We start from the raw sequence: 14312 nt of genomic DNA, 5'->3' as shown, positions 1-14312 counted from the left end.
TGTATGTTAATTTTGAATTATAAAATATTAAAAGGCCAATAAAGACCTGCTTTTTAAATGAAAACCGGTCGTTTGGATAAAAAAAAAAAAACAGCCGACATTTTTTTTTTCTTTTCTGAAAAGATTGGCTTTTTTACAACCTTATCTTAGCTGGAAATCTCTGCTCTATAAATATAAATTACAAAATCTTAACTTCCTTTTAAAGTGATAACGATATAGGCCTTAAATATTAAAGTTTATGTTCTTTTACCCTGTATTTTAAATTACCGAAAGGGATGTCTATAGATTAATTTAAAACTTGAAAAAGATTATCACATTTTAGATTTAGTATAACTGTGCGATATTTCTTAGACATCGCGATAAAGATACATTACAAAGTATTCTCATGATCAGTCGTGAGCACCATGTCCTACGATAATTATCGAATTCGTTAATATGGCGATTGTTATCGAAATCGATTGTTAAGTAAGTATTGCTAAATTTTAATTTTGGTTGCAAAAATATTGCCCTGTATAAAAAAAAAATCGCTTAAATTTAAACAAATCACGAGAATTGATGTTTCTTGACCATATATCGCATTATTAAAATGCTGATATATCGCTGCACATAAAATTATTTTTGTCTTAAATTATTTGTTAATTTAAAAATAAAATAATATGATAAAAAAAAAAAAAAATTTCCAACAATTTTTGAAAGCATCCTTTTCCACAGTAAATCCCACAATAGTTTAAATAAATAAGAAAATATATATTATTTTTAAATAAGGAAAATTTTCTAAATAATCTTTCTCTCAACTATCAACCTCTGCTGCCATCTTTGTTTTCTGAAATCATGATGATGACGTGTTTAAGTCGATAAACACGCCTTAAATATGCTTTGTTAACTCATTTTGTTTCAAATATTTAGTTGCGGAAGTTAAAATTGAAAAATTATTGTCGTATTTAAGGTAATAAATTAATCAAAAATTTTAAGCGAACCACTTTTTGAAACCAGTCTTTTCCGAAAGTTATAAGAAAAAACAAATTAAAAGAAAATAAAATGAAATTTTCGGGGAAGGAAGATTCTCTGCATTAATTTCTCTTCTTTTTAACCTTCACTCAATAAGAACAACCTCCGCTGCCATCTTTGTTTCAACCTCAATTCATGATAATGCCGTTTTTAAGTCGATAAGCACGCCTTTGAATACGTTTCACAAAACTTGCCACTTTGTTATCAATCCTTAATTCCTCAAGTCAAAAAAATATGAAGGAAATTCTTGAAGTTATGTAAAAAATAGTAGCGAGATGTACTAATTTAAAATAATTTTAGTTTAATATTTGAAATTTGATGCATTTAATTTATAGATATGCGGTATTAGTAATTTGTAGTAATTTTTTTTTGCTATATTTAATGAAGTAAATAAAACTATAATAATTAAATAGCTTAAAAAAAAAAAAAAAAAAAACTCTTCCGATCTGAGTTCTTTAAGTAAAAATAATTATAATGGAAAGCAGATAAAATTCATTTAGAATTTTTAGAGAGAAGAGATTCTCGACTTTTCTTTTCAACCTTCACTCAAAGCGATCAGCCTCTGCTGCCATCTTTGTTTTAACCAGAGATCATGACATTTTTAAGTCGATATAAGCACGCCCTGAAAACGCATCTTAAATTACTTGTGTCACTTTGTTATCACCAATTCTTAATTTCTCTAGTTCAAATATTTACGTGTTTTTAGTGAAAAATAAAAATTCTTTACTGTCATATATTATACTATATAAGATTTTACGATTTAATTAAAAAATATATATATGCGTAATTATAATGATTGTGCGCAGAAAATATTTTAACGATGCTTATTGCTTTAGTTTATCGACTGTCAACAAGCGTAATGAAGCGAGAACTTGAAACTCCATTTTTTTTATTTTTTTTTTATAACCGGTTACGTTGCCCGTCTACGACCGCTGCGACACGCCAAAGCTATACCAGAAAGATTACAGCTTTCTCTTTTTCCCACTTCAGTTAAGTTATACCTGCGTGGTTTCGCATCGTAACGTTCTGTTAAAATAAAAATGAAAAAGTAAATAAATAAAAATAAAAAAAACTTATTCAGACTATTGCATCCCTACAGGGGCTCCTTGAATTCACTTTTGTGGACCCCTCTGCTTTTGCTTAATTTACTTGCTGCAGTCAGTGAGATAGATACTAACAGGGTTGCCGTTTCTCGTTAAAGGAGGGGGGGGGGAGTTTATCATCGATGCGAACTGCATTGTTATTCAAGAATTTTATTTTTTTATTCGTGAGATATTTTTAATATATCATTTTAAAAGCACTTACTTATCAATTTGTATTCAATTACTTATTATCAATTTGCTATAACAATTATAGTTTAACATATTTTATTTAAGACTATAAAAATGTATTGTATTTTCTATGGTCGTCAAAAGCGTCCATTTTTCTTTTTGAGTTGGAGGAGACCTAAATAAAGACGCGCATTTTCAATAGTTAGCTAAATTACTCTCATAAAAAAAATTTCGATTTTTTTTTTTTTCTTCTCTTCTCTGCTTTTGCTTCTACTAAAATATTAATTAATTTTAATTTGTTACTTAACTAAATTTAAATCGATGAAAAAAGAGCTCTTTATTTGCCTGAAGTATTAAAGACGTGAATTTATAGAGATTTCCAGCCATTGAGAAGAACATACAACGCGCCACTCCTTTCCCCCTCCCATCAATGGCGCCTATGATGCATTTAAATGTTATTTTCTGATTTTTTGATTTAAAGATTTTTTTTAACGGCTTAACTATAAACAGTTTTATCTAGAAAAACAGATGCATCCAACTTTAGTTATTTTTCGTCAAGCACGTATTAATTATAATTGGTTGAAGATAGATTTCTTTAAGAGAAAGTAAAAAAAAAAAAAAATGGCGATTATACTTTTTAATTCTTAGAATTTAAGTAAAGCTCGCTATTACTGAGACGGAAACTGTTATCGCGGCGATAATTTCATCCGTATAAATTTATTTATTTCTGTACATGTTAATGTTATCGCAACACTTGTGAAACCTACCTGTGATAAATAATATACTGCGTCAGTTACAGTACGTATAAAGATTCTTTTTCAAGGTTATTGCGGATATATTGATTACATAAAATTGTCACATTATACATGTATTAAGTTTTTTTTTGTTATTAGTTCAGTTATTCCATATTTATGATTCATTTACTATGTCCTATTGCTTCTCATGAAGAACAAATACAGATATTGATTTCAGCTGGGCGATGTAATGATATATATTGAAATATTGATATTTTCAAATCGTGTAATATAAAGGATATCAGTATTTTATATCGTGAAATATTGATATCATGGCTGGTCGATACGCATTCGGCTTACACCGACCACAGTGCTGACGTAAAATATCTTCAAGGATCATGGGTTAGAGTCCCCTTGCCGTCGGACTAACCGTGGGAGGTTCTAGTGGTTTTCCTCTTCTTAGTTAGTTCCATCAAAAAGTCCTCCACGAAGGCAAATTTCTCCCAATATTTGATATCAAGGAGTTCCCTTGTCTTCTGGATTGGGTTCAAAACTACAAGGCTACGGAGTTGAACATTAGTAGTCGTAAACCCAAAAAATTGGGTCGGCTGTTCAACGACGGTTATAAAATAAAATAAAAACTATCTCAACCATGATAATTTGAAAAGTATTCTTGCGATATGTCATAGATACCATGTCTTACGATAAATTAAGACAATTTTTGAATAGGATAATATAGCCAACATTATCGATAACTATGTAGATAATACGAATTTATCCGTAGTCATTTGGGTAACGGAAAAATGTGGTCTAATATCGCGATATATAGTTATAATTATTTTCTGCGTTGAAAATGTTTATATAGATACGGAATTAAAATACCTGTTCCACTTTTGACTAATTGCCTTTCACGGTTTTATAATATCATGAATATTACATGTTTTTTGGGCGTCATCTCATGGCTGTTTATTTGTTCTTGAGACTTACTATCTAAGCGGGTAGATTTTGCTTTTGTGTTCCAAATTAAGAAGCGTTTATTCTCCATTTTTGTATTAGTAGTGTGACACTCCCACTCCTACAAGACGCACTGCAGACAGCTCTCTTGGGTTAGTTTGGGTGTCGCGCAAGGCCTCTTGTGTTTTTCCTGCTAGCTCTTCCGGAGTAGGTTGTGGGCTAGCCTTGCTAGCAATTCTTACCATCTCTCTCTCTTCTTCATCCCTTTCTCTCCCATACCCCTCATTGCTTCATTCACTCTCTCAAATCGGTGCGCGTTGTGCAACCACGCGCTAGCTTTGACCACTCGCAGAGGGATTGGAATAGCGAATTTCCCTCTTCTGTTCCCCCCTCTTCTACACACCTCTCCTGTCTCTCTCTCTCTCTTTCTGCACTAAAGGTATACGTAGTAATGTCGCTCTCTGGCGAAGGCAGTAGTAGAAGAATTTTGCGCCTTTTCGTCAAACCCGAATGACCTTATGGAGTGCCGCAATAATAAATGCAACGCGGCCTCTTGTTATTATTTCTTCTTCATCCGTGGCGATTAGCGTTAAAAAATTCTTCTCGTCCGGCCATTGGTGTGGTGGCCCCCCCACCCTAGGAGAGAGAATGCGCGGCCATGCTGAGGTAATGCCTGTGATATCGATATCTGTATGTGCGTGCGTGTGTTTTCTCCCTGCTCCCTTCGTTCTATCTCTACACACTACCCCCCCCCCTCTCTCTCTCCCCCTTCTTGCTCGTTCTGTCTGTCTGTTCTCTTCTCCGCTCCCCTCTCCCCCCTCTCTTTTCCTTCCTTAGCAGTGGTTGTGTATGCTGTTGTGTGTTGAGCCAAGATGGTAGCTTGCAGTCTGCTTATACTGATGACTAGATCATACGATCTAACTGCGATTTTGGACTGCGGATTTTTAAGCACGGGCGTAGGCTTTATGCTGCTTCCATCTTGCTTTTCATCATACGTGGCTGCCTGAACCTCGTGTGCTAGATTTCTTTGTTTTGTTTTTCTCTCTCTCTCCTTATTTATTTAAATTTTTTTTTCTTTCTGTTTTGTCTTTTATTTATTTTGTCGGGATGAGTGGTGGTTTCCCATTTCTGTTGTTGACTCGCTGCAGTTGTGCTGGCGGCTGCGGTGGTCAAAGTAGAAGTAATATTACTATTATGTTAGTTTATTGTCGTCGTTGTTGTTGCGAGGGGACCTTTTCACTGTGATGTTTCTTATGACGGCAATAAGGAATGAAAGTTCAAAAATATGTTAAGTTGCAACAGTACAAGTAAGTGGCCTAATGCTGTGAATAAAATTTAGTTGCATGAACAGCAAATTTATTTTTTGCTGCTGAGAACAAAAATATGTACAAATCTACTTTGTGCTGTGTTAAGTAGATTTGTAGATATTTAAAGTGAACACACTTACACATTGACTGAATCACAATTTACCTTGTAAATATTTTTTTTTTATTACATAAAATGTCTATAAATTTGCTTTATTTTGTTTGACTGAGTCATTCAATAGAAACATTTTTTATGACATAATTTAAGAATTTCGATGAGGTAAGCAATTATGAACTATGTCACCTTATGTGTCATTGGATTATGTCACTTGATTCAAAATATGTTCTCTTTATTTTTAATTTTTTATAATTATCTTAAAAAAACAGTAATTAAAAATAAAACAATCACAATATTACTGAGTACTAGTTAAAATATTTTTTGTGACATAAAAATACCTTGAAAAGTTGAATGACCTATTAATTTTATATTTAATTAATTCAATTTATAAAAATTACTGTATTAATTTTGCAAGTTAACTAATGCACATGGTTAATTAGTTTTTATAAATATGTGTTTCATTAGAGACATTCTTATTTCGTTTATTAAACAATATCATTAAATTTATTTTCATTTAATGTTACTCAATTATTAAATTATGTAAAATTACCTTAAATAATTCTAGAATATATGTAAAGTAAGAAAAAAAATTCTGAGCTAAGTCACCTTATCCTTATGTCATTGAAAGTATGTCACCTGATTAAAAAAAATAATTTTTTAATTTTTAAATAATTTGATAAAAATATATTAATGAGTAAACATATACATGAGTAATTTTTAAAATATTTCATTGTGCTATAATAATTAGGACATTATCTTAAATAGTTGAATGACCTTTTTTTGATATTAATACATTCTGATGCATACATTGTAAATGAGCAATAGCTAAAATATTTTGTTGTGACACAATTATTACATAAACATCATTAACATTAAAAGTTGAAAAATCTTTACAATATCAATTTTTAGTTTAAATAATTCTTATCATTAATATTCATCATCAGTTAATTAAAGTAATTATTCATCAATATTAACAGGGGTACACAGTTGCAATTTTTTTTATTCAAATATAGTAACATTTTTATTATTTTAATAATAATGAATGCCAGTGACATAACAATTGTATTATGAATAAGGTTAACATGATCATCATTAAATTTTTATGCAATACAATTTCTTTATTTTCGTACAAGACAAAAATTAATGACAAAATAATAAAAAATTTCAAATCAATATTTTTTTTCAAAGCTGGAATTAATATGACAAATAATAAGCAACTTGACTGTTTCTTAACATAAGTCAAGTTTACAGATTTGTGATAATTATTTTATGTTTGAACAACATTAATTATAAATTTTTATTCATATGTGCAGTCAATATAATTTTTTAATGATGCAATGTATGTAACAATTGCATTATAATCTGTATTGTTTATTTTAGAATTGGATTAAATTTTATTGTCATGAATCGAGTATTGTTTTTTAAGGAGTTTATAGTATAGAGTTTTTTAAGGAAATCTTGTTTTATTAAGAAATTATTTTGTTGAATTCTATCATTGATATTTTTCTGAATTAAGCAAAAAACAGATAGACATAACCCAATTATCAGATTTTCTTACTTTATAGTCAATGCAAATATTTATTGCATTTTTATAATTATCTATTATTAATTTTTATTTAATAAATAGACTAGGGATAATTTCTTGAATAATAAGTTATTTCACTCGATTCATAAAAGAAGATCTTGGGATTGCTTAGCTCTGTAGCATTTTACTTGAAGTCCGGCCATGTCTTAAAATTTTTCCTGAATTATTTTATCAATGATAATTTAAAAGATTTTATAACCTTACATGAATGTGTGACATAATTTTATTATAATCTAAGAACTTGAACGTGAGAGGTGTGAGTGTGTATTCTAATGAAGTTATGAAACATATGGTTATTTTTAAGACATAATATGGATGACATAACTTATATGTGCATATTGTATTTAATGTATCATATGTTTTTTTGTAAAACATTACTACCTTATTACAGGTGGGAAACTAAAGCAATGGATAATATCCATACTCTGGATCCCCGAAAACAGGAACTTTTAGAAGCCAGATTTATTGGTAACAGAGTATGTATTTCTTAATTAAATTTTATTTAATTTTTCATTTCATTTCTTACAGTTAAAAATGTAAATTTGCTCCAATATTTTCAATTAACAATTGTTTGTATTAGCTAGTCTAAACAATAATGAATGCATAATAACCGATCAAGACAATAATAACAGCAATAATAATAATGAAAACAATAATTAAAATGAAACTAATGGGGAATCTGTATTTTTGCACTTTTACTGTTTATTAAAGGAAGATTTCTGCATATGTTACATCCATCAAAATGGAGTCCGCATTTTCAAATCAATCGGGGCCACAGCACTTACCAATTATGAGGACAAGACGATTTCAATTAACTCAAAAAGATGGAAGTATCATCTCCCTAATAATGTTAAAAGCTGTCATCTTTTATGAATTGTGCTGTGTTGTCATCAATATAGGGCATCAAAGGTTACTATCTAAAGGTTAAAAAGACTATTTAAAGGTTAAAAGATAGTTAAACACTGACTATTAGTATTTTAAAATAGCCACTGTACATATTTCTAGCACATAAGTATTGAATTATAAAAATTTTTATGTATGTTTTTGTAGGCTAATAAAATGAAATGCTAATAAATTTCATAATTAAATACTGATTCTCCCTCACCCCTTGTCTATGATCCAAGGGGTCCACAAAAGTGATTTAAAGAACCTCAATAAGTAAATATCAAAACTGCATGTCACATGTCATTGCCCAAATCAATGATGAAAACATCGTAACTAATTGATAGCCAGCTTCTTGAATGCAACAATGGAGCTGAATATGGATAGTGTAGTTACTAAATTAGTTTTAAATTTTGTTTGTTATTGCCTTGCATTTTCATTTCATAATTTGACTATGTTTCTATCATATTGTGTATACTTGTTTAAAGATTCATTATGTGTTTAACATATTCACTAAACATATGTGTTTAAAATTGTGTTATTATTTATCTTTATATTTTTATGCAAGAAAATGTTATGTATACTTTTACTATATCTAATCATTTAAATTATACATGGGAGGAGCAGGTTTCTAAATATATTTTCTTACATTACTGTACACTAAAATATTTTCGTATCACATAATGTGCATTTGTAATATCACATCACATTTTTCATATTGAAGTTAGTTGTTTTTATCATAACTATATTGATCTATAATTGTTGCACTTTTTCATTCACATAATGCTTAAGAAACAAATACTTATATAATCACTACTTGTGTCAAAAATATTAATTCACTTTAACTTAGCTGCAAACTTGTACAGTCGTCAAGAAATTTTTTTTTTTTTTTTTTTTTTTTTGTGGTATCAATGTTAGGTCATATATAAATCTTAAAATTAACAGTATATATATATATACAGGGGTCTGTTTAGAAGAAATTTGGTTCCGTTGACGGACCCTTCACAAAATATTTTAACTTAAAAACGGACCCTTCACAAAATATTTTAACTTAAAAACGGACCCTTCACCAAAGGATTTTTTTAATCGAGCCGTTCACAAATTTGTTTATCTTCATTATTATTTTGTTAATCGAATAAACCCTTTCCAGGGCAGAAAACAAGAAAGATGGATGTAAACGAATTAAGTTTTGTCTTCGGCAGACGATTTTTCTATTATTCGTCCGAAATGAATATTCTGCGTTCAGCAGTATAGGCTAAATACCAAATATTTGTATGCTGCATCTCTAATTTAGAAGCAGCAATTGTTGTTTATTTTTTAAAATTTGACTTTTTTAATTATAATTTTACAGTGTTGAGCATAATCTTGTATGTCTTTACAATTTAAAAACTCCTTGAAAAAGTTTTTTTTTTTTTTGCAATAACGGACCCTATTTGCACAAATTCATAAAAGCGGACCCTGGTTGAAAGAATGTGAGTAATTTTTTCACAATTTCACGAAAAACGGACCTTTCACAAAATGTCTGGACAGACCCCTGATATATATATATATATATATATAATGACATTGTTTTTAAACCATGAATAGTTAATAAGAATATTAATTTGGCAGCTTTGCTTTTAAATAATGAAGTAGCTGAATAAAGTTATCTGTTATTATGAGGGAGATCTGTTATTATAAGTTATTATGATGATGAAATCATCTGTGCAGGAAAATCTTTTAGAAACTTTGGTAAATGCTGTGAGTCAACATGCATTTAATACAGAACCAGAGTAAATAACTACAAAACAATAGTCAGAGCACTTTTATTACATGGCTCTGAAACATGGTGCCTTAGAAAATTATACATCAAAAAACTTGAAATTTTTCGAAATAACTCTCAGAAATTTTTTTTAATTCCTTTGGAATGTTAAAATTAAAAACCAAACAAAGTTGGAAAAAGCAAATCTAACTACAATTGCAGATAAAATCAATAAGATATTATGGAAATGGACATGATACGCATTGCCAAAAGAAAATTTAGTGGCCTGTTTGTCTTTCTTGGGCTAAGACTGCCATGGCTACTACAAATGAATGTGGAAATTATAAAGAAAAAAAAATTTTAAGTAAAGGACGAAGCCAGATCCCAATGACAAAGTAGGCTGGAAACTTTATGCTCCAAACGGCGCAAAGAGCCTTATTATATTACCAGTTTTTGCCAATTCTGTCTGCTGCATAATTTCAACTGATTAATTAAGTTACAGAAATATGCTCCAATTATGAATAGAAAGACTTCATTCATCATTCACTTAAATTTTGAAAAAGTATCGTGCTGAAGGAATTAATTATTTTAACATTTTGAAAATTGAGAAACTTTAACTTATTGCTTTTATAAAATTGTCATGTTAAATGTTTGATTGCTGTTTAGACATGCTTATCTGCATATCCTAATATTATTATATTATTGTTTGTATCATTCAAAATGTTAATTTCGGCAGTAAAAGTTTTAACTGATGTTTCCCCAAGTATTTTATATTGGAAATGCTGTTTCAGATTTTCAAAACAATACTATGTATTCTAATTTTTAACAACACTGCAAAGAGTAGCCAGAGAGAGAACACGGGCTTCTAATTATGTTTTGCTGTATGTCTGAGATTGTTTTAACTTTCATGTTATAGTTTGGAAAACACTGACCAACTAAGAGAGGATCACTTATGGATCAGTTTTAGAAGTTGCTTTAGACCCTGCGTTAGCCGGCGAAAACAAAAATTTATTTATTGGTTGCAAACCAAATAAATTAATAAAATATTTAGTTTTGAATTAGTGAATCCTATTAAATTAGTTTTTATTTGATTTATTCGCTAGACTTTTATTTTTATTTAACTTCATTCTTGGATTAATCTCCATTTCAGTTTAAGCTCATTTCCATTTACTTCTATACATTTCATTACAGCTTATTACATTTGCTTTATTCATGGGTCCTCTTCAGTTGTGGAGACTGAAATCAGTCTTGAGAAAAATCAATGGACTAATAAATTCTATCAATTAAATTAAATTTTCCCTTTTTTTTTTTTTTCATTAGAAATTTAAAATTTTTTTTAGTCAAAATGAAAAAATTATATATCTTAATGAAAACATATGATATGGTAATGATGTCAGGACTTCTTTTTGTCATCTTCACTAAATCTTATTCTTAATGTTTTGACAAATGGGATTGATTGAACTTCATCTACTTGTGTAATTAAATTTGTACTATTGCTGAATTTAAATCTGCTCGAGTTCGCTCCCCCCCCCCCCCCTAACCTGCTGTCATTCTGGCCAAAGTTAAAACAAAAGATTATTTTTTTAAAAACGAAATAAATTATAGTGCTAGAAAAAAAAAGTAATGGTGAAGTGAAAAATAAGAGATATGAATGGTTTTAGGTTGTTCAGTAGTAGTTGTAAAAAAATATACAAGGTTAGCTGTTATTTTTGTTTTGTTTGATAAAAAAAAACATGAAATAAAAAAATTGAAAAAATAATGAATTAATTGATTTAATATGTAGACTATTATCAAGGAAAGGTAAATTTTGGTGTCAGTGAGCTATAAATTTCTAAAAGTTTGGTAAACAATGCTAGATAGTATCATTTGGTCAAAAAATAAGTTCTATCTTAAAAAATTTTTAGAGTAGCACCCCTGCTTTATTTACTTATGGTATTTTTGTAATATTTTAGGGTCTAGTCAATTTTAATATTCATGCTCAGCAGTTGCCTCTTCAACTGCAGCAACAATTAGTACAACCTCCCATGATGACTCTTCCTGGGAATCTACCGCTTCAAGCTCAAACTACAACATTAGGAATCAATCATGCCTCATCTGGGACCAGCAGTAACAGTAACATAAACAATAATCCTGATTCCAATCTCAGTGCTGCCAGTTATGGATCTCACACTAGTGATAAAGAATTAGATGTAATTCATTCATTCCATCTTTTTATATTTATTTATTTATTTAATTAACTTCGTTCTCAAAGTACATGATTGCTTGAAGTTTTCACCTGAACTATACTTTCTTTTGTTCACAGACTCCTGAAAAACTAGGACATCGGACTACCAGTGGATCGGAGAGAAAGAGAAAAAGAAAAGATGATGGTATGCCTACAATACATTTTTATTATTTTTATAGTTTAAACCTCCTATACCTATAGTTTTTTTTTTTTTTTTTTTTACAAAAAAAATAATAATTTTATGTAATTAATTTTTCTGTTTATATAAATTCTTCCAGTTTGATTATAATAAAATGAAGAAAAAGGTGAAGTGCATTTAAGTTTTTTGCAAACTAAGTTTTCTTAATGGGAATCTGTATTTTTTTAAATAAACATAAATCTGCAATTTTTAAATGTTTACATAGAGATGATTTTTCACAAAAATACCTATATTAAACATATTTATGTTGGTGTATTATGTAAACATAAATCTACAATTTTTAAATGTTTTCATAGAGATGATTTTTCACGAAAATACCTATATTAAACATATTTATGTTGGTGTCTTGTTCGAAAGAAACCTATTTCTTTCAGGAATGAACTGGTAAGAAACTGGACAAAATTGAAAAATTAAAAATGACCAATACAATTGTTTAGCAATAAGTATTATAAGAATAACTCAAATAAATTTAATGGAGTAATAGGAAGTTTATGAGGTTTACTTTTTGAGAAAGAAAGAAAAAACTGTTTAATTAGTATAATGGAGAATTTTAAAATCTATATATCATTTTTTAAGAGTTTGAGTGTTCATACTTAACATTATTTGATTATAAAAAGCTATTTGCAATTGACAATTTAATATGTGTTTTTAGTAGTATCTAAGTTTAGTATGTGATTTGTTAATTCATTGGTATTAATAAAATTTGATTATGTTACTTTAATAGCTCTTTATATAATTATAAAATTAAGTAAGTTTTGCCATTCTCTTTAAAATAAACATTGAAAAACTAGTTATCTATGATCTTTTTAAGAAATTAATTTTTAAAAAAAAATGCCTGCATTTTTTTTACCTTTTTTATTTTTTACTTATTTGAAAATGATATATTAAATAACTAAAAAAAAATTCCCGCATTTTTTTAGTTTTTACTTATTTTAAATAGCTCAACAATTAATACTATTATTTCTTCTAGATTGCAATTGTAAGCTGTTTAAAGCAATTGTTTATGTGTTTAATATTCCATATTGAAAAAGAGTTTCTTCCACTTGAGTTGGAAGAAACTTATTTCTTCTGGTGTGATCTTTTTCCATGGTTTCTTCTACTGTGGAAGAAACTTGACATTCCTGATGTATAATTAATTGGGTAAATTTCAAATTAAGTCGGTGTCTTAAAATACTTAAAATAAAATAGACTTTCCATGATCTGGTAGTTATTAATATTAGTTAAATTAAGTTATAATTTTATATACTTGTTAAATAGATTATGTTCATTGCAATCAAAAAGTATAAATAGGAAGACAGTGTTTTCTAAATTTTAATATTTCAGTTTAATTTTAGAATGTCACCAGTGTAAATAAACTTGTATTGTTTTTATGCAGTATGTTTATATTCATTATTGTGACGTCAAATTATTTTTTAATATTGCTTTTTAAAAAAACTGTTAAAGAAAAATATTAAATTCACTAAAAATATTTATATATATAATCTAAAGATTTTTTTCTTCTTATTTATGTAATGCTTCAATACGGCAATAAAAGTTCTGTTAAATTTGAAACTCCATCTTGCATGATTGATAAAAAAAGTAAATAAAATAATAATTTGCATAGTTGCCTTTTGTGAGCAATAAATTCATTGTTTATTTTTCCTTATCCTTAAAAGTTTCATGCTGTTTGTTTTTAGGGGGTGGGGCATAGCTTTAAAATGTCAATGACAGCTACAAATTTAACAGTGCTTTATGGTTTTCCTCTAAATATCAAATTCCACTGTAACAAAATGATTTAGTTCATGTTTCATGAAGTTTGATAATTATAGAGGAATTTATCTGGTCCTATGAAGTTCAATATTACAGGATTGTTTTTTACATATTTTTTAAGAACTGAATTATAAATTAATAACATAAACTGCAATTATGCAACTTGATTTGAATCTTTGTTTCAGGCATGAAATCTGCACGTGAAAGTGCTAAAAAAATTAATGAGTATTTTAAGGTTAGTAGTTTTCAATAAATTTTCTTTTTAATGAAAGGCGTTAAAAATAGGTTATGTAATCTCTTTTTCTTCAATTTTTAGGGTCATAGTCCTAGTCGCTATGCTGGTTCTAAGTCTCCTACACCTCAAAGTTACATGGTAAATTATTCTTATTTATTGTTTTTGATTTATATTTTTTACTCTGACGTCAGATTATAGCAGGATTGTTATTTCAAGCATGTTTAAACTGTTATTATAATATTTCTTCTTTCATATTTATGGATCATTTTTCAAAATAAACGAAAACACTATATTTCAAAAACTCCCCT

At 28.5% G+C, this 14312-nt stretch overlaps 1 protein-coding gene across 7 annotated transcripts in view; it reads left to right on the top strand.

Moving 5' to 3' along the window:
• LOC107447736 (serine/threonine-protein kinase tousled-like 2) overlaps positions 1 to 14312 on the top strand; it is a 131042-nt gene that overhangs the window by 88611 nt on the left and 28119 nt on the right. For 5 of the 7 annotated variants that reach the window (XM_043050517.3, XM_043050516.3, XM_071178064.2 and 2 more), the window contains 5 exons: positions 7366 to 7450; positions 11550 to 11786; positions 11900 to 11966; positions 13955 to 14004; positions 14086 to 14142. In XM_043050517.3, coding sequence (XP_042906451.2) covers positions 7366 to 7450; positions 11550 to 11786; positions 11900 to 11966; positions 13955 to 14004; positions 14086 to 14142 — 496 coding nt within the window. Of the gene's footprint in view, positions 1 to 4234; positions 5275 to 7365; positions 7451 to 11549; positions 11787 to 11899; positions 11967 to 13954; positions 14005 to 14085; positions 14143 to 14312 lie in introns of those variants that run through there. The other 2 variants (XM_043050520.3, XM_043050521.3) reach the window with 2 other exon arrangements.

Source organism: Parasteatoda tepidariorum, chromosome 2 (assembly GCF_982258835.1).
Source record: "Parasteatoda tepidariorum strain Cologne lab strain chromosome 2, Ptep-v5.0, whole genome shotgun sequence".
NCBI classification, from domain to species: Eukaryota; Metazoa; Arthropoda; class Arachnida; order Araneae; family Theridiidae; genus Parasteatoda; species Parasteatoda tepidariorum.
This window is presented reverse-complemented; position numbering and strand designations above follow the sequence as displayed.